The sequence below is a fragment of the Mercenaria mercenaria genome, chromosome 13 (genome assembly GCF_021730395.1).
Source record: "Mercenaria mercenaria strain notata chromosome 13, MADL_Memer_1, whole genome shotgun sequence".
Taxonomy (NCBI): Eukaryota; Metazoa; Mollusca; class Bivalvia; order Venerida; family Veneridae; genus Mercenaria; species Mercenaria mercenaria.
Window position 1 is genome coordinate 22725365 of NC_069373.1, and position 22308 is coordinate 22747672.

Sequence of the window (22308 nt, forward strand, 5' to 3'; positions counted from 1 at the left end):
GTTAGGGCGAGGGTACCCACGTATCCCGAGGGATTCTGCAAACGTTATAACACGAAATGAACATGCGCTAACGCTATTCTAGCATAAAACGCGTAAAAACTGATAAATGGATACAATGTCTCTCAACGTCATTAATTTTCCACGAAATGCGCGGGAATGTCTGAGTTGTTTTTTACGTTGACGTCATTTCGTTTTGAATTATCCGTTTTGGGGCCGAATGACGTTTACGCTTTGCCACGGAACGCGCATATATAAAAAGGTGTTATAACAGCACGCGAGCGCGAGAATCTCTCTGTTTACACACGTTTTCTGTCCTGTTAAAACACCCCCGAAAAGTGACAAGAACAGCAGTTTTGTGCTAGAATTGACGATATTTTAGACGTTTCCTCGTTGTCCTACTGGTGCATACCATGAAACTTGACCACTAACGTCAACTTTTCACCAGGTCGTCCTGCCTTCAAACTTAACCACTAACGCTAAATTTTCACCAGGAGGTCCAGCCTTCAATATTTGCCACCAACGTCAGCTTTTCTTAAAGACCTCCTACTGATGTATACCTTCAACCTTTACCACTTATGTCAACTTTTCACCAAGACGTCCTATTGATGGCATGCCTTCAAACTTGACCACTTACGTCAGCTTTTCACCAAGACATCCTACTGATGTATACCATCAACCTTTACCACTTATGTCAACTTTTCACCAAGACGTCCTATTGATGGCATGCCTTCAAACTTGACAACTTACGTCAGCTTTTCACCAAGACATCCTACTGATGTATACCATCAACCTTTACCACTTATGTCAACTTTTCACCAAGACGTCCTATTGATGGCATGCCTTCAAACTTGACCACTTACGTCAGCTTTTCACCAAGACATCCTACTGATGTATACCATCAACCTTTACCACTTATGTCAACTTTTCACCAAGACGTCCTATTGATGGCATGCCTTCAAACTTGACAATTTACGTCAGCTTTTACCAAAGTACGAAACATAGTTTACATTAGTCCTTTTTGCCCAATCTATTGATACATGTAAACTGACAGCTTACGTCATCAAAGACATCCTACTGATGTATTCCATCAACCTTTACCACTTATGTCAACTTTTCACCAAGACGTCCTATTGATGGCATGCCTTCAAACTTGACAATTTCCGTCAGCTTTTTACCAGTACGCAAATAGTTTCATGCTCTTTTTGGCAATATTTGATATATAAACGAAGCGTTACCATCAAACCATGGATAATACTTATCTACTACGAAAAACTTTCAAGGAAGTACTTAACAAAATTTTATTGTTTCCACGCAAGGTGAATGACTACATAAGGCGATTGATTAACTGTCTCCTTAATCCAGTTCTTCCAAACAAAAAATTTAGGTTCATGATTTATGATTGTCGGCCGTGAATCTCGATTTATTTAGATAAACATAAGTGATGGACTGTATTTTTATCAGCAATAACGTTCATATGGAACCTTCATGGGAAATAAAGTTGACATTTACCAAAGTAATGAAGTGTTCAGATGGACGTCAAAAAGAAGTTATTGTGGCAAACATGCCAAACTTTTAGTCTTACGGTTTATCATGTAATTGAGTGACAGGAGTGTAGATCACGCAATTTAAGTATGTCATATTTTTAAGGTAATCATGGCATGTGTAAAATGAAAACAAATACTAGAATTATACAGCCAAATTTTCATCTTGTTAATTTTCAGTAAGAAATGAGAAAGCGACCAAAGAGAACGGCAAAGATACATTTTAATCTTTATTGACAAGATATCCCGAGAACGTAGTTAACAGTCCTTCTCCGTGAAAAAGTCGGTTCGAATCGGCGACAGAATGGGCATGCTGAACCCACAGGTCATCACCGGCGTTCATATGTACCACCAATCCGTTTGTTGCCGTATGGAACTGGTTATCATTTCCGGTGCGTATATTTATTACAGGCGAACCATTGAGCATAAACTGTGCTGCTAACTGGTACCCAGCATTACTGGTCAAAGATGCGAAGAACTGGTAGGTTCCGTTGAATGGAGCTCGGAACTGGGCGTGGCGTGCATCGTACGCGTTTCCTTCATTCAATGTGACGTTATCAAAAGGGAGTGGCTGGTCAAGTCCAAGAACTGTGATTTCTTTATCAAGATGGGCGGTAAATGCTACGGCAGTATTACTGGAACAGCGGCATGCAGCTGTAAAATAAATTACATAATGCTATTTTTGAAATAGAGGAACTTTCTAATTCATTTTAATTAAAAACCGCTGTATTACTTCTTGGTTCGGGAGCGGCGAACAGAGACGTACTGTAATAACGGTCGCCGGGTCCAGATAACCGGTACTCTAGGCATGCGCCTCGGAAGACTCGATGAAACTGAACGACTCTGTTTCTGTATTTTACGTTAATATGCTTAGCTGTCAAATAGTCTTAAAATGGAAATTATACACATGTTCTGTTTTTGTTTGGTTAAGAGTTACGTCGACAAAATTTAGGTCATGTAGCAATTTTTCCAGCGTTTGATCTCCATGAATCAACCAAGCAACATAATAACAGACTCGTGTTTGAGTAAGTTTGTTCATGAGAAGTTATGAAATATTCAACACCCCTCACGCCCCCTAGTATCGGTTTAAAGCGGCATGCCTCCAGATCGTTCAACAAAAATCTTTTTTAGATATCTCGAAATAAATGCTATATTTCTTAAGAAGGCTTTAAAACGTAATTAAGTACTGACAAACTTTATGTTACGGAAACATATGAGAATTTGCTGTTTTTACTACTTTTTACGATGAAAATACTCCAGGTAAACTGTCTCGATTACAAATATCTATATTTTGAAGACATTATTCACTATTTCAGCTATAACGCTATTGGTTACGACGAAGGCAAAACGTCTTTATTGCCGCGGCGGTCCGGGGTTCGATTCCCGACGCGGTCATCTTTTTTTCTTGATTTGGAATTTTTAAAATATTTTAGAAAAACAAAAATTCATATTCTAATGTTCATAATATGACCAAAACTTCAATTTGAAAGAAAGATTATTTTTTAGCCAAATCTGGAGGCATGCTGCTTTAAGAGGAATTGTATTAAGTAAGAATGTACTCAGTGATCCCAAAGAACCAAAAAAAAAAAGCAGAAATACCTTTATCTGCAGCAGTTTTTCTTTGCAGCTGGTCATAGGTTTCTCTGTATTGTTTAACTTTGACTTGCAGTGCCTCCCGGCCTCGTGTCACATCGGCAAGTTCCCGCAGAATGAGAGCATACCGTACTGGTGTCACCGTGGTCATCTGCTGCTGATTTTGTGCTTTTGTACAAATTAACAAAGGAATAATGAACAATATCTGTGTCAACATAATAGCCATTATTGTACGCAAAACACGCTATATGTAAATGTCTTAAACTATTTTCGCAAGATATACACGTTTCCTGACCTCACTTTAGATAAGGCATCGCAATACTTATCATTAATCAAAGACACTATAGCACACTTTTATACTCGCGCACAGATTATGTAAAACTTCATTTGATCTTTAACTATTTTTTAAATCTGTCAAATGCAGCCGACGGCGATTCACCTCGCGAGTGTAACTGAAAAAACAAGAGTGAAACAGGACTATAGCGACAATCCTAAAAACACGCGGGATTGGGGGCCGCAGGTCCCAAGAGGGATCATGGGGCAGAGATTTTTCGCCCTCCCCATCTGCTGCCTGGGTATTTAAATACCTTTTATATTCAATGCTAAATGTCCTTATCAGTAAATAATTTATTTTCTACCATGAAATATATTTGAATATTCCGAGATATACATTACGTTACATAGCGGTTTTTGCAGCTCTTAAAATAATGTCGCAGTTTTCAACTTATACAGTGAATAACCGCTTCCTTAAGGCAAACCATATAGCTTAATACTTTAACCAGTTTGTCATGGATCGAAATCGCTAGTGGATTCCAGAAAAAAGGTATGAAATGCCAGGGTTCTGCGGACATTAATCATTCGTATATATGCCCAAAGCAACAGTTCATGCAGATCTATAGTTACTATTCATTTGCGGACGTGCAGGAAAACCCTGGTTAAAAGATACTGCCTCAGATCACTAAATTATCTTTAAAATCTGAAATGTAATGTAATGTTTTCCTTGCAATTTGAAATATATATGATTTTGTCATAGTTAAGATTCTGAAATTTGCAGTTTAATAAAATATTGCTGTCTTTGTAAGCATAATTGAAGGTAAGTGTTTGAACAGGAATAGAAAATAAATGGATCGCCTATGTAATATAAGAGGGTTATAATCGTTCTTGTACTAACATGAACTATTTTCTTAAATGTCAGTACTGCATAATTACCACTGTTTTATTGCAAGTTAAACCAGTTGTAAATATAAGAATGTAACACTGTACTATAGATATGAGAATTATACTGCCTTATAATTGAGATGTCTTCTATACACAATTATTGAAAATACACTGCTTCTTTTATAACAAAGTCCATATGATTTTCTTTTCACACAGAGTGTATAATCATTTAGTTACACCCAAGAGGGAAATAAAAAATTTCTCCCACCAGGTTTAAACTTTTTTTTAGTCACTGATGCAAACACTTAAGGAATACTATTTTTATCAGGTTCTTACAGGCATTGATATCGCACTACCCCAAGTGGAAAGTGAAAACGGTTTAGCCTGATACAATATGCTTCACTTTTTCTGATTTCGTCAACCTACATGCTGATAAAAGAAATAGATGTGCCCCACTTCCTGTCACAGAACGATCATGTGTTAGCTTGTTGACAAAGCAAGACTAATGAAGCTTCCATTTTACCTTTTAACAGGGTTGGGGGTAAAGAAACTGAAACAGTAAAATTTTGGGGAGGAGTTGGAAGGTGCAGGAGGGCGAAGGGGTAAACACCAAATAAAACCCCCAGGTGTATAACTTCACATACTGAACAACATTCATATATAATGCTCCAGGACTCCAGGTAACGTACTATCTGAGATACTTGTCACACAAACTTTGAGGTTATTCATGCATATTTCTGACTTAAGCAAGGGCAGTAACTCTGGTCTTTGGCAGTGAAATCCAAATGCACAACTTCACATGCTGAAAAACCATAATATACGACATCTGATGACATGGAGATATGAGCGACACACAGACAAGGGTAAATCCAAGTGCCTAAAACCTCCTCCACAATCATTTTCTAGGGCATAACTTAATAATTTGAAGTGAAGTTATTGTGAAGACTTTCTTGTTACAAAATATCACATTTAGGAACTGGTGTTATAATATATAACAGGCTGGATTAGTGAAGATTTAATTATATTGATCTGTAGGAAGATCACAATACCTCACCTGAGCACTCATGAGGTAATGAAAAAAAATCAAAGCAAAACAGGTTTTCACTGACATTTATTTCTATCCATTTCAAATGTAGCTATAAATCTTGATTGTTTAACTAGTTGATCTGAAACAAAGGAAAATGCTGAACTTTTTTTAATCTCATCTCACAATATTTGCAACTGTTTAAAACTGTTGAACTAGAGCTGTCAGAGGGCCTGCTTGACTGATTTGATGCTGGATAGTGAGATTGAGTATATCCGAGCAGGAAAAAATGAAGGTCACTGAACAGTTTTTTGTAATAGAAGCAGTTTTGTATCTATAATCTGAAAGCATCATAAAGGCATAAACAACAAGTGTTTGAACAGTTAATATGGTCCTTCTATTATGAGCATTTTCAAAGATAGTGTTCAAAATTGGTTTGGGTTTTACAGCGCACCAACACAGTATAGGTTATATGGCGCCAAACAGGACTACAAATTTTGGTTTCACATCTCATTTACAGCGAAATAAAAACATGAGGTATGGAATCAAAATTTGTATACCTGCTGGAATCACAAAGTTACAGCAAAAACCAAGTGTTAAGACCCTACTAGTCGCCTCTTACGATCATGCAAAGGTAAGACAGTGGTTCCAATTCTTTTCATACATAGATCGTCCCAGAACCACATTAAATTCAAAGTAAAAAGGGGATAATTCATAAAGTACTGGCAACAGAGTTATAGATCTTGTCAAAGGTGATGTCCTTAATGATGAGGAAATGTTAGAAGACAATACTTTCAAGAGAATCCAGAGTAACTTCAGCTCACAAACAATTTTACCTGGAATTCCAAGAAATGAGGGGGAATAATTCATACAATACTGATGCAGTAGTTAAAGTACTTTTTAACACATGGTGAGACTGATGGGAAACAACTGCTCTGAATTTGAAGCTTCCAATATTGTAAATACAAGACTTACACCAACTCTTTAACTTATAATTGTAAGTACATACAGGAATTTAAGATTCTTTCACTGGCTGTAGGTGAAGATGGGAATATCCAGCTTGAGAGTAAGTGTTTAGGCTGTAACGAGGCTCTGCAGAGTTACCATGTAAGCAAAGTTACAGTGTAAAGTTACCCAAGAGACTTATACTCCCATCTGCACCTACAACCAGAGACAGAATCGTTTCCTTGCATCCCATATTCAATTTTGTTTTCTTCGGTTTAGTGTTGTTTTTCAACAGTATTTCAGTTAAGTAATGGCAGGCAGTGAATTTAACCATTTCCCTGGATTCTGTACCAGTACTAACCAGTTTTCCACAAGTATGCATGACATATTAAAAAAAAACAAAGATAGTAAAAATTGATTCAAACAAGACTTTCTTCCAGCACTTTTTTCTTACAGTAGCATATTAACAAAGCGCAAGTAACCTTACATCTGTAAACATGAAGTACATGGCAACTTACTAGTCAAGAGTTTTATTTTATCATCTGCACTGAAATTATGCTTTTTATGTAAAATAATTCTTTTTAAATTGAGAAATAAATTATAATCAACAGAGATGAACAATCAAGGTATTCGAGTTTTATTTGGTTTTACATAAAATTAATTACTGCACAAAACCACTATATAGATGTAGTTTGTTATACGTCTTTACAGCATGAGAATCATCTTACATCCCGGGGTGTAAGTTGGGAGTTTCCAGCACGTGTGAAACCACCAGAAAGCCCAATTATGCAAGAAATATTTCATGCAATACTGATGCTAGTTGTGGATCTTGCCTTATGATGTGTTTGATGATGCAGAAAAACCTAAGTTTAAAGCAAACACATTCAGTAATAACAAAAATACAGGGACAAAATGTATATCAAAACTAAATATCTGGATGTTGACATTAGCAAAAGCTGGAAACCTCTTTATATACTTCAAAAAGCCAAGCTAAAAAGTTCCCACTTGATCTAATTATTTCACATGAGTTATCAGGCACTCATCTCCAAATGTTATATCATTTCAACATCTCTCTCTATACCCACAAATCGTAGTTGTTCTGTTGGTCCATATCTGAAAATATATAGTTACATCATTTGATATAGTGCTGACTGCTGTTCACAATGAAAAGGTCTACAAAGCCTATATTTAGTCAGATTCGATATGTCAGGCTATTCAAGAAGATGCTATGTGAGGTAGTTATATTAGAGAAGCAGAGGTAAGCCACAATCTGGCACCTTATGTATTTGGGCCAGAGGCTGAGAGAAGGGCCTTTATCACAATTTTTTAAACCAAATGAAGTTGTGATTTTGACAAAATTAAGTTTCAAAATTATATTTTTGACATTTCACTTATATTTTGCTAAAAATCTGTTATGACATTTACAAACGATGTCATACACTTTCAATATGATTTCGCTCAATATTGTTATGCCATTAACAAACAAGGTCATACATTTTCGCTACAATTCAGCTCAATGCTTGTTATGTCATTTTCAATGTCATACACTTTAACAGGGTTTCGGGTGAATCTAGAGCTTTCACTACTTAACGCAGATTTTAATTTAGCTGAAATGTACAGCTTATTACTTAGAACTATTTCATTCAAAACATATCAAGGCCTTTCTCAAACTAGAGTTGTCACAGGAGTGACGAATTATACCCCAACAATATGGCCTTGCCACAGAACTAAGCCAATGTCACAGCTGAACTTGCTTGACCTTTAACCTACTGACCTAAAAATCAATAGGGGTCATCTGCTGGTCATGATCAACCTCCCTATGAAGTTTCACGATCCTCGGCCCAAGCGTTTTCAAGTTATTGTGCGGAAACGGTTTAAATGCTCCGGGTCACTCTGACCTTTGACCTTTTGAAATCGAAATCAATAGGATTCATCTGCTGCTCATGACCAACCTCCCTATTAAGTTTCGTGATCCTAGGCCTAAATGTTTTGAAGTTATTGTCTGAAAACTATTTAATTGTTCTGGGTCACTGTGACCTTGACCTGTGACCTCAAAATCATTAGGGGTCATCTGCTGGTCATCACAAACCTCCCTATAAATTTTCATGATCCTAGGCCCAAGCATTCTCAAGTTATCATGTGCAAACCGTTTCACTGTTTCGTGTCATTGTGACCTTGACCTTTGGCCTACTAACCTCAAAGTCAACCTTGACCTGTATTTTATCATGTCACACCTGTGTACAAAAATTTATGATCATAGGCCCAAGCGTTCTCAAGTCATCTACCGGAAACTGTTTAACTGTTCCAGGTCACTGTGACCTTGACCTTTGACCTACTGACCTCAACGTCGAAATTGACCTGTATTTCATGATGTTACATTTGTGTACCAAAATTTATGATCCTAGGCCCAAGCGTTCTCAAGTTATCATCCGGGTACCATTTAACTGTTCAGGGTCACTGTGACCTTGACCTTTGACCTCAAAGTTGAATTTATCCTGTATTTTCTGATGTTAAACCTGTGTACCAAACATTATTTAAATCTGTCAAGCTTTTCATGAGTTATTGTCCGGAAACCATGAAAACCAATGGACTGTCAGACCAACCGACAAGCTCACTCCTACATACTCCCCCAAACTTCATTTTGTGGGGGTATAATTAAATGTTGCTACAGTAACAGAGTTATTTAGAACATATTTTTAAAAAGACATTAAAAGACAGTAATATTATGTTACTGCCAATGCATTACTACTGTTACTATTGATAATAACGTGAGTAATTTTTCTTCATTTTTGAAACTTAAATGTTTTTATAGTCTATTGCTCATTACCTATTTTTGTTGTAACAGCCCATTGCTCAAGACTATGGCCCATTCACACTCTATTTCTACATCTAATGTAAGGGTGGATGTATATGAATACTGTTCGTATAGTGTAATGGAATGAATTACTGTGATGATGTGCATTTTTGTTTCTAACTAGCATTTTGTATTTTTCTAATCAGCATAATAAATACAAAACAGATATGGTTAATATGGACATTTAGCCCAGTGTATACATCACTTAATGAAATCTCAAACATGCTAAAGATGTTGGCACTATTTTGATGGTATCACCATGCTTAAAATATGCACAATAAAACCAAATACTTGAAAGCATACTGGCAATCCATGTCAAGACTTCTGTCTATAATAAAATTACCCATTATTTATCAAATAATCACGGTCTTAGAGTGGTTTGTTGTCTGATTTATCACAGTTCAAAGTTCAGATGCTCATGAACTAAACCATGATGTAGTTAGCACAAGTGAATAGATACCCAGGCATCTGAAAGCATCTGAAAGATGTAGGCCTACTGCAGTAAATTAGATGATAAACCATCAGAAGGCCTTGTTTTCATTCTTACATGCTCGTTTAAGTATTATAACAAAAGTGCCCGACTGTCACAAAATACGCCCCTCTAAATATTCAGTTGCGTATCATAATTTAATTCAAGGGCCATAATCAAAGAGTGCCTTGGGCGATTTGGCTGGTTATCAAACCTGGCTGAGATATTATGCCCATAAACATTGTCAGCAAGTTTGGTGAATATCGGATGAAAACTGTTTGACTTAGAGAGCGGGCGTATAAAATTATGCTAGACTTCATTTATCTGAGTAGCAATAAACCCGATGTTATACAGCAACTTGACGTCATAATTTGCTCTCTTACTCATTCACACATCAACTGTTGTTGATCACAGAATATATACATGTATATAATTGAGCCAAGTTAGAATTTGAGATGAAGAACTTTGCCATTATTAGTAATTAAAAGTTTACGCCTTATCTCTTCACAGCATGAAATCCAAGCCAATACAGATAACAATAGAATGAACTGTAACCTGTAATCAAAGAAGAGTTCCTCTCCAGACTGGATTGATCGCTTCGCAAAGATTCCAATCCTATGATCACCATTGACCATCATTACCTTTGCATAACAGTTTGGATTGACGGAGTGGTTGGCAAACCTGATCTTGTTTCCTTTTCGTGTTGCATCTACCACAAAATCTGCCATGAAAAACAAGTAATAGTTTTGTGATAGGTGACTGCAATAGAGAATAAATAAGATCATCAATGTCCTGGGTTGCTCATATGTCCCTGACCTTGAATGATACAGAATAAGTCTAATGAAGAACCGTTTTAAAAAAAATCTGAGAGGACTCCATTCAAGTATGTTTCAGTCAAAGTTTGATGTTAAGTTTTATATGGTATGGCATAGTGACCTAATTTTTGACTCCAGATGACCCAATTTTAAATATATGACAGACTCAGGAAATTCTATTTTCATGCAATGAAGAACTAAGAGGGCCATGATGGCCTTAGATCGCTCATCAGAGTAACACTGCTTGCTTGAATAATTTCAGAAGATGGAAATACAAAGAAAATGTCTGTGAAATTATTTTGAAATAGTACAAGTGTTTTCTGACAGGAATATTTTAAAAGTTTCTACTAAATAAATACAGGCAAATAATGTCAGTGACAAGTTACAAACTTGGCTTAGATTTTATAATGAAACTATAAACCAGGACACATATGCTCTCATTATGAGATATTAGAACACTGATGCCCAGACTATGTGTGAAACATTAGGACGCTGATGCCCAGGCTATGTGTGACATTAGGACGCTGATGCCCAGGCAATGTGTGACATTAGGACGCTGATGCCCAGGCTATGTGTGACATAAGGAAGCTGATGCTCCCACTATGTGAAGACAGATATGCAGGACACAGATGCTACCACTAAAATATTTTAGGACAAAGATACTCCACTTATGTTAGAACACTAATGCTCCCACTTTGTGATATTAGGACTCAGATGCTTTCACTAAGTACATGTTTTATGTCTCTAGGTCATGTACATTTTAAGATACATGGAGCATATGTGTCCTAACTTCACATAATGGGAGCATCGGTATTCTAACATTAAACAGTGGGAGCATATGTGTCCTAACTTCACATAATGGGAGCATCTGTGTCCTAACATTAAACAGTGGGAGCATCTGTGTCCGAACTTCAAATAATGGGAGCAGCAGTGTCCTAACATTAAACAGTGGGAGCATCTGTGTCCGAACTTCAAATAATGGGAGCATCAGCATCCTAACATTAAACAGTGGGAGCATCTGTGTCCGAACTTCAAATAATGGGAGCATCAGTGTCCTAACTTCAAATAATGGGAGCATCTGCATCCAAACTTCACATAGTTTGGGCATCTGTGTCCTAGCACTAGCAATTCATGAATTTGCAACAAGTCCTAATGTGGCTTAAACCTGTATAAAGGCATAAAAAATTGCATACTTCTTTTTATTCATATTTTTGTAGTAGCTTGCTTCAATAATAAGTAGTTTGCTTTCCATGTGTACCAGGAATCAAAATAAATGCCAAGATATTGATCTTTTCAACATCTAAATAGAACAGTATTCAATTGCAATTCCCCTTCCTAATGTTTATTTAAAATATTGTTTAATCCAGTGAAAAATCATACAGTCTTGTCGTTTTTTTAAAATTTCGTCAGAAAAATTAGTTTTAGCTATAATTTACTGTTCTTTTTAAAGTTTTGGCATTAAATTTTGTAAGAATTTTTTTAAAGACACCATTTTGTTCAAGGTCTTTTATAAATGATGCCAGACTATGCGTGCAATCTCACGGAGAGGGACATCCTTGATATCGTTCTGCCAATGTTGTTTATACGAAAAAAACAAGAGTGCCAGACTGTCACAAAATACGCCCGTCTATTATTCAGTTATGTATCATAAATGTAATAATGTTGATGTTGCATGCCTTGTTAACCCAAAAAAGAGGAAGAAGGAATCAAGGTATTTGTGAGGTTCCATGCGGGATGAAATTGACAATCAGATCAAAACTGTTTGAATGGACAAGGCTAATTTCACAGATTTCAAGTAATTCAAGGGCCGTAATCCAAGAGTGACTAGGGCAATTTGGCTGGTTATCAAACCTGGCCAAGATATTATGCCCACAAACATTATCAGCAAGTTTAGTGAAGATCGGATGAAAACTGTTTGACTTAGAGGACAAGGCTAAATTCGCAGTTTTTCGAGTAATTCAAGGGCCATAATCCAAGAGTGCATGGGGCAATTTGGCTGGTTATCGAACTTGGCCGAGATATTATGCCCACACACATTGTCAGCAAATTTGGTGAAGACTGGATGAAAACTGTCCGACATAGAGAGCGGACATGCTTTTGGACGCCGACTACCCGTCCACCCGCCCGCCACGGGTGTTCACATAATACGCCCAGCTCATTCAGAGACAGGCGTATAAAAAACGTTTTTTCTTTGCAAGCAAATTATGTAGTGAATGTAAATATTATGAAATAATGACAATTTTGACTAAGTCAAGTGCAATTACTCTGGTATAACTGGAACAATCTTGTCAACTATTATTGAAGTTCCTTAATCAAGCAGAGCAGGATGGCCTTCCTCACATGAAATATTTCTGGCCAGACCCGTACAGCAGGGTGAAATATTGGAAAACTGAGACAGAAGCAAAAATGTCTTACCATTATTCAGATTGAAAAGGAAACTACACATGTATTTATCATAGACTTTCCCTCGTCTATCTGCCTCATCCTGGGAGATTATCTGTAATAGTGAAAATAGCTTTATATAACATCTTTACAATACTGTGAAATCATTTAATTTTATGGTCATTAAATTTTGCGGTTTTGGTAAATACGGCAATTATGTGGAAGGCATAAATTTGTGGATGTCAAGTTTTCTGGGATTTAAATTTGTGGATTGACACAATCACAAAATCCACAAAAATTAGTCCCACACCAAAATTAAAGATTTTACAGCTAACATTTCCTCATCTACTTGTTAACAATATGGAGAAAGTATTCAGTTTCACAAAAAATATGATGAATCCTGAAACATTTAAAGTTCCTACTAGAATAGCTTTGCTGCTCACTAAAAACCTCTTACAAAACAAGAATAAGTAGTTAAACCAGCAGACAAGTTGTAAATATATACATGTATCGGTAATTGAGCACTCACTCATGTGATACACATTCCATTGCAGTATGAAATATACTGGCAGGTTAAAAGTGTATCGATGTCAAACCAAACATTCTTTATGAAACACATGGAGAGGTTTAAAGTGTATGAATGCCAAACAACACATACTTTATGAGCCAGACGGGCAGGTTTAAAGTGCATGGATGTCAAACCAAACATACTTTATGAAACAGAAGGGCACACAAGGGAAAGTTCTAGGTTATATATAATATATACTTTACTATACTGTAGAAGTGGGCAGATATACGTTTCATCTATAGATTCAATCCGTAAAGGACTGTAGAAGTGGGCAGATACACCCGTAAAAGTGGGCAGACTAACGGTACTGGAATTGAAAAGAATCTGCCCAGATTTACGGAAGGGGTGATTTATATATAACAACCATAATGCTTGTGAAACACATCGGCAGAAAACCACAAACACTTTATGAAACACATTGGCTAGTTTACTGTGTATGAATACCCAATCACACGCTTTATAAAACACATCGGCAGGTTTAACGTGTATGAATGCCAAATCACAAATACTTTATGAAACACATCAGCAAGTTTAATGTGTATGAATACCCAAGCACACGCTTTATAAAACACATCAGCAGGTTTAACGTGTATGAATGCCAAATCACAAATACTTTATGAAACACATCGGCAGGTTTAACTTGTTTGAATACCCAATCACACGCTTTATAAAACACATCGGCAGGCTTAAAGTGTATGGATGCCAAATCACAAATACTTTATAAGACTGTTTACACCTAACAAGAAGTGACTACTCAGTGTTATATATGAAGTAGTCCAAAATGTAGTTTCATGTTGCTGATGAAATATGGTATAATAGGCATTTAAGATGTGGTAGTTTTATTTTTGGCTTAGTTTTATTGCTTATTGTATTGAGAAAAGATCCAGATCATTTTCATTGTCAATTTCCAGGTTTTAGCTTTATTCAATGAGAAAATGTCTACATACGTGTAATTGCTAAAGAGCCATTTTTAGAGGGTGTTGTTTTTCAAAACAGATTATTTTTCGCATATGTAACGTCTCATTTTCTTTCTTTTTTTTGGTCAGAGGACATGTTATACTAACTGGCTATATTTGGTTTTCATAACATTGAAATGCTCTAAAGTACTTAAAATGAGGTCTCAAGATTTCATTGTTTATATGAAATAAAGAAGGAACTAAAGTAGCATAATGTGACCTTTATGAAACACAACAGCAGGTTTAAAGTGTATGGATTCCGAAACCACACATACATTATGAAACACAAGGGCAGGCATAATGTTGGCAAGTTGTATGTGATATATAACACATATATAGCACCCATAACAGTTGTGTTATACACCTTACAGTTTACATACCTCGCCACAGTACTCCGAGATGAACTCATTTTTGTCACTCGACTCCTTCAAGAAAATTCCCCAGCCTGCTACATCTGAAGGTGCCAGTAACAAATGCTGAAATAAAGTAACAGTAATATCCAAAGTTACCAGAACTTGTTCAAAACTCTTCAAATATGAGTTTTTCTTATCTTTTTACAAGTTTTAAGACTATAAACTTATGAATCAGTAGGTATTTAGTAACTTCATAATAAGCTGGTAATGGTATGTATTCCTTGTAAAAACACTCTATGTTTTGCAAAGCTTGATTAAGCAATACCATAACAGTGATATACATATAATCAACCGCAGAATAATGTAAGATTCAGAACTTCAATTAATGCAACTGACAATTTGTGAACACATCTTGAGATTTGTATTGCTTTATTAAGAACACTGTTAACTTAAAATAATAACGTATATTTCCATCAAAGTCTAAATATCATATTCCTCAACACAAGCAATTCCCGAACATCAACATGAAAGCTTTTACAAACTAAGTCTTACTATTTTACAGTGCATAGTTTGATTATACCAACTGTCACCTGAATGTCAGTTTTTGTTTGTTTTGGGTTAAACGCTGTTTTTCAACTTTTCAACAGTATTTCAGTTATGTAACGGAGAGCAGTTTACCTAACTAGTGTTCTTGGATTCTATATCAGTACAAACCTGTTCTCCGGAAGTAATTGCTAATTTCCCCACATGAATCTGAGGTGAAGAACGACTTTAGACACAATGTCCTTTATCAAATCATATCTGAGAACAAATGCCTCACCCTAGGATTGAACTGCCGACCCTGCGATCTGTAGATCAACACTCTCTCTGTTGAGCTAAGCTGCAGGCCCTTATATCCCTTAATAGTGAACTTGTTTTATTTCCAAAGAGAAGTAAAAACTTTGCAAACACCTTTTTGAGATTCCTTTGTACATTAACATTTTTACACGATATTTTGTCAGTATCAAACTGGTCAGCTCCACATGCTTGACACAGATCAGGATCACACTCTCTCACAGCCAGGAAACATGGACACTGCTTGGTATTACACTGAGCCTTGCAACGACATCCTGGGAAACGGTTCTGACCTGAAATAAAAGCCTTATTCTGTTTGGGTTTGGTATAACCATTAGGCCAGCAAATACTACCCCAAGAATGATTCTAACCAGAGACAACAGCACTATTTTGTATTACCAAAGTCTAGCAAAGAAAACTTGAACAAGAGCACCGCCTTGCGGGTGCTGACGCTCATCTGATTTTTTTTGTGTAATAGAAATATTGTCCTACCCATGATTTTCTAAGTCTAAAAAGGGCCATCATTCTTGCAAAAAGCAGGATAGAGTTATGTTTCTTGATGTACAGTGTCCACTTATGATGGTGAAAAACTGTTGCAAGTTTTAAAGCAATAGCTTTGATAGTTTATGAGAAAAGTTGACTTAAACATAATACTCAACCAAGAAAATGATTTTCTAAGTCCAAAAGGGGCAATAATTATTGCAAAAAGCAGGATGGAGTTATGTTGCTTGATGTACAGGGTCAGCTTATGATGGTGAACAAGTGTTGCAAGTTTCAAAGCAATAGCTTTGATAGTTTAAGAGAAAAAGTTGACCTAAACATAAAACTTAACCAAGAAATCTAATATTTTCTAAGTCCAAAAGGGGCCATAAATCTTGCAAAAAGCAGGACGGAGTTATGTTTCTTGCTATACAGGGTCAACTTATGATGGTGAACAAGTGTTGCAAGTTTTAAAGCAAAAGCTTTGATAGTTTAGGATAAAAGCTGACCTAAACATAAAACTTAACCAAGAAAACTGATTTTCTAAGTCCAAAAGGGGCAATAAATCTTGCAAAAAGCAAGATGGAGTTATGTTTCTTGATGTACAGGGTCTGCTTATGATGGTGAACAAGTATTCCAAGTTTCAAAGCAATAGCTTTGATAGTTTAGGAGAAAAGTTGACCTAAACATAAAACTTAACCAAGAAATCTGATATTTTCTAAGTACAAAAGGGGCCATAAATCTTGCAAAAAGCAAGATGGAGTTATGTTTCTTGCTATACACGGTCAGCTTATGATGGTGAACAAGTATTCCAAGTTTCAAAGCAATAGCTTTGATAGTTTAGGAGAAAAGCTGACCTAAACATAAAACTTAACCAGGCAACGCCGACGCAGACGCCGACGCCGACGCCGACGCCGACAACCGCTCAAGTGATGACAATAACTCATCATTTTTTTTCAAAAAATCAGATGAGCTAAAAATGATTCTAACCTTAAACAACAGCACTACTTTGTTTTATGTTGCCCAGAGCATAGCAACAACAACATGTGAGATGGTTCTAACAGGGTGCAATTAGAATGTGAGCTACAGAAAGTAATTGGGCAAAGGGTTTCTTTGGATTTGTATACCATTGCACATATTAACTCAATGAAAATCAAGTATCTGTCTTAAAATAAGATTCACATATACTGCGATATCATTTAATTTTGTGGGAACAAAATTTCATGTTTTTTTTCCCTCAATACTATTATTTCATGGTGATATGAATTCTAGGATTTTAACTTTTGAACAGAAAAGAAATGGGAATTTTAGTAGTCATTGGATTAACTCCACCAAGAAATCCAAGAAAATTGAATATTAATGACTTCACAGTATTCCCAATGTATCCACAACTAGAATGTGTCTTAGGACACAGGGTGTGCCCCCAGGGCCACTGGTACATTTGTCACAAATAAGGGGCAATAATTCAAATGTTTGCAGTCTTAAGGGGGTATAACCTCAACAAATCTTTTGTATAAAGGATTCATTATTCTAGGCCATATACTTTTTGAGCTATGAGCATCACAAACAAAAAATTCACTATTTTGGCTATTCAAAGGGCCATAACTCTGTAATTAGCGCTAAAATTTCAAAAAGAATGCTAAGTATGCAAGGTCACATCACGATAAAGACGCACGCACGGTTTCATGAATTTACATCAAATACTTTTTGAGCTAGGCACGTCATTAGATGAAAAGGTGCATTTTTGACTATTTCAGGGGCCATAACTTTAGAGATAGGGGCTGGAGGCAGACGAAAAATAGGAGGTGCGCAAGTTTATATCATGATAAAGACTCATGCAAATTTTCATCAATATTATATCAAATACTTTTTGAACTAGGCGCGTCACAAGGTGAAAATGTGCATTGTTGACTATTTTAGGGGCCGTAACTCTGGAAATAGGGGACAGAGCCAGACGAAAAATAGCAGGTGTGCAACTCCATATCACCATAAAGACTCATACAAGGTTTCATCAATTTATATGAAATACTTTTAGAGCTAGGCGCGTCACAAGATGAAAATGTGCATTTTTTGACTATTTCAGGGGCCATAACTCTAGAAATAGGGGGTGGAGTCAGACGAATAATAGCAGGTGCTCAAGTTCAAATCATGATTAAGACTCATGCAAGCTTTCATCAATCTATATCAAACATTTTTTGAGCTAGGCACGTCACAAGGTGAAAATGTGCATTTTTGACTATTTCAGGGGCCATAACTCTAGAAAAAGGGGGTGGAGTCAGACGAATAATAGCAGGTGCTCAAGTTCATATCATGATTAAGACTCATGCAAGCTTTCATCAATCTATATCAAACATTTTTTGAGCTAGGCATGTCACAAGGTGAAAATGTGCATTTTTGACTATTTCAGGGGCCATAACTCTGGAAATAGGGGGCGGAGCCAGATGAAAAATAGGAGGTGCGCAAATTCATATCATGATAAAGATTCATGAAAGTTTTAATCAATTTATATCAAATACTTTTTGAGCTAGGCGCGTCACAAACTTTTTTCAAACGGACGGATGGATGCACAAACAAGACCAAATCTGTATGCCCCCACCACTCATTGCTGGGAAACAAAAACCTAGCATTGAAGGCTAGTCATAGCCTTATGTGACTTCTCATTAGCTACACTGATTTCCCAATAAAAAATCTTTTTTCTACTGTTTAACTGACTTACATTCATCGCTACACTGACAAAATTTCTCACAAAAATTTTGCGCCATCACACACTGACACGTGTCATCACATCTCATGCCAGGATGGTCACATGGTACGTAGTTAGAAACCGTCTTAATGTTGCTGTCCTTCTTCATCTGGACACGCTTTGAATGTAAGGCCCAAACTTTACTTCTGTGAAACATATCAAGAACAGATAACAGGTTAGCTACCCTTATAAATATGTAAGAGTTTTTTACTCTCTTGATAAAAATTCAAAGGTTACAAACTGGTATTCATCAGTCACTTGTCACCTACTTATATGCCAAGTTTGCAGTCAATACCTTCAATGGTCATTAAGTTATACTCCGGACATGAAATATGAGGGACAAATCTGACCACTAAGCTCCATTTGTGACATTGACCTTTGAACTACCAACCTGGTTCATGCCCTCTGCACACAACCTCATCACCATCTTCCTATATGCCAAGTTGAATATCAATATATTGAATAGTTATTAAGAAGGGATGTCAATATTTTAATAATCAGTTAACAGTTAAATCTTTTGAATGGTACACACTGGTCAACCAAATAAAATATGCTGCATCTACTTTTCTATTGAAAGATGACTTTTTTCCTCAACACCCATGAAATTACACATATATTCGATTCTTATCACTTCAGATGAACGTTGTTGTTACCGAAGAAGACATTTTCAATTCATGTGTAAAAAAGTCTTTATTCTTATAAAAATTTAAAGATGAATAAGGCAAAGGAGTGCTGATTTGTACTGTTTGTTGTTTAACAAGTCTGTTTATCCATTTTTATTTAAACCGATATACAAGTCAGTTTACCTGTAAGAAGCTAAAAGTTCAATTGAGAACAGTATTTGTTTCATTATTTAATATATTGATTATCATCGTGAGAAAAGAGTTAAATGTAGCGAAAGAATTTTATACCGAGCATATCAACAAGAGCTGTCTGTAAGACAGCCAATGCTTGACTATTCGAATTGTTGTCCCAGAAGCAGGAATATTACCCTAAATGTCAAAATATCTATAGAGTTTCAATCTAGTATCTACATTAGTTTTGGAGATAGGAACTTGCATGCAAAACTTTAACCAGGATGTTCTAAGTCCAAAAGGGGGCATAATTTGGCCAAAATGCATGTCAGAGTTATGGGACTTGACGCTATCACCTAGTTTTATAACCCCAAAGACACATGTGAAGTTTCAATCCAATATCTGCATTAGTGGAGATAGTAACTTGCATGCAAAACTTTAACCAGGATTTTCTAAGTCCAAAAGGGGGCATAATTTGCATAAAATACATGTCAGAATTATGGGACTTGACCCAGTGAAGTTGGTAATTGACCTAGTGAAAGAAAAAATAAGTTTCAAAGCTATATGCCTTTCAATAATAGCTATATGTACTTGCAAGCAAAACTTTAACCAAGGTGTGACGCCGACGCTGACGTGAGTATAATAGCTCGGACTATTTTTCGAATAGTCAAGGTAATTACAAAATAAGTTTAAATGAAACTGTCATATCATTTCAATTAACTCCTAAAATATATGAAACAAGTTGTTGAATGTCTACTGACTAACTTACATTGGTCGTTTTTTCGGCTTGATCTTTCTTGGAGGTGTTTTTTCATTATCGTCGCCATCTAAATCAGGTAAGTGGGTCATCTCCTTCAGGGCAAACTCATACACCTAAAAAACATTTACAGGAAATTGCTGCAGGATTCAGTCTTACATAAAATAGCCGCTGGTGCCCCTGGTATCAGTCTTACACAAATTTTGCTGCTGGTATCAGTCTTAAAACAAAACTGGTGCCTATATCAGTCTTACATAAAATTGCTGCCTATATCAGTCTTACATAAAACTGCTGCCTATATCAGTCTTACATAAAACTGCTGCCTATATCAGTCTTACATAAAACTGCTGCCTATATCAGTCTTACACTAATTGTTGCTTGTATCAGTCTGACACTAAATTGTTGCTTGTATCAGTCTGACACTACATTGCTGCTTGTATCAGTCCGACACTAAATTGCTGCTTGTATCAGTCTTACACTAAACTGTTGCATATATCAGTCTTACTCTAAACTGCTGCCTATATCAGTCTTACACTAATTGCTGCTTGTATCAGTCTGACACTAATTGCTGCTTGTATCAGTCTGACACTATACTGCTGCCAATATCAGTCTGGCACTAAATTGCTGCTTGTATCAGTCTGACACTAAACTGCTGCCTATATCAGTCTGACACTAATTGCTGCTTGTATCAGTCTGACACTAAACTGCTGCTTGTTTCAGTCTTACACTAAACTGTTGCCTATATCAGTCTTACTCTAAACTGCTGCCTATATCAGTATTACACTAATTGCTGCTTGTATCAGCCTGGCACAACATTGCTGCTTATATCAGTCTTACACTAAATTGCTGCCTATATCAGTTTTACACTAATTGCTGCTTGTATCAGCCTGGCACAACATTGCTGCTTGTATCTGTCTTACACTAAATTGCTGCCTATATCAGTTTTACACTAAATTGCTGCTTGTATTAGTCTGACATTAATAGCTGCTGGTATCAGTCTGACACTAAATTGCTGCTTGTATTAGTCTGGCACTAATTACTGCTTGTATCAGTCTGACACTAAATTGCTGCTTTAATCAGTCTGACACTAAACTGCTGCCTATATCAGTCTGACACTAATTGCTGCTTGTATCAGTCTGACACTAAATTGCTGCTTGTATCAGACTGACACTAATTGCTGCCTTTGTCAGTCTTACATTAAATTGCTGCTTGTATCAGTCTGACACTAAATTGCTTACACTAATTGCTGTTTGTATCAGTCTGACACTAAATTGCTGCCTATATCAATCTGACACTAATTGCTGCTTGTGTCAGTCTGACATTAAACTGCTGCCTATATCAGTCTGACACTAACTGCTGCTTGTATCAGTCTGACACTAAATTGCTGCTTGTATCAGTCTGACACTAAATTGCTGCTTGTATCAGTCTGACACTAAACTGCTGCCTATATCAGTCTGACACTAACTGCTGCTTGTATCAGTCTGACACTAAATTGCTGCTTGTATCAGTCTGACACTAATTGCTGCCTTTGTCAGTCTTACATTAAATTGCTGCTTGTATCAGTCTGACACTAAATTGCTTACACTAATTGCTGTTTGTATCAGTCTGACACTAAATTGCTGCTTGTATCAGTCTTACACTAAACTGCTGCCTATATCAGTCTTAAACTAAACTGCTGCCTAAACCAGTCTTACACTAATTGCTGCTTGTATCAGTCTGACACTAAACTGCTCCTTATATCAGTCTGACACTAACTGCTGCTTGTATCAGTCTGACACTAAACTGCTGCCTATATCAGTCTGACACTAATTGCTGCTTGTATCAGTCTGACAATAAATTGCTGCTTGTATCAGTCTTACACTAATTGCTGCTTGTATCAGTCTGACAGTAATTGCTGCCTTTGTCAGTCTTACATTTAATTGCTGCTTGTATCAGTCTGACAGTAAATTGTTGCTTGTATCAGTCTTACATTAAATTGCTGCTTGTATCAGTCTGACACTTAACTGCTGCTTGTATCAGTCTGACACTAAATTGTTGCTTGT

The 22308-nt window shown here is 36.5% G+C and overlaps 2 protein-coding genes across 3 annotated transcripts in view; both read right to left on the reverse strand.

Moving 5' to 3' along the window:
- Nucleotides 1-1758: 1758 nt before the first annotated feature.
- On the reverse strand, nt 1759-3433 carry LOC123529715 (caprin-2-like). The gene is made up of 2 exons (XM_045310217.2): nt 3141-3433; nt 1759-2195 (listed from the first exon to the last, which is right to left on the reverse strand). Exons 1-2 carry the CDS (start codon nt 3358-3360, stop codon nt 1765-1767), a joined length of 651 nt encoding a protein of 216 aa, XP_045166152.2. The 5' UTR covers nt 3361-3433; the 3' UTR covers nt 1759-1764.
- Nucleotides 3434-5386: 1953 nt separating this feature from the next.
- LOC123529371 (histone-lysine N-methyltransferase EZH2-like) overlaps nt 5387-22308 on the reverse strand; it is a 49737-nt gene continuing 32815 nt past the window's right edge. For both annotated transcript variants that reach the window (XM_053521326.1, XM_053521325.1), the window contains exons 12-18: nt 20279-20382; nt 18689-18861; nt 15610-15785; nt 14686-14781; nt 12815-12896; nt 10140-10305; nt 5387-7374 (exon numbers count right to left, since the gene is read on the reverse strand). In XM_053521326.1, the coding sequence (XP_053377301.1) occupies nt 7314-7374; nt 10140-10305; nt 12815-12896; nt 14686-14781; nt 15610-15785; nt 18689-18861; nt 20279-20382 (858 nt within the window). In that variant the 3' untranslated portion in view covers nt 5387-7313. The remainder of the gene's footprint in view (nt 7375-10139; nt 10306-12814; nt 12897-14685; nt 14782-15609; nt 15786-18688; nt 18862-20278; nt 20383-22308) is intronic.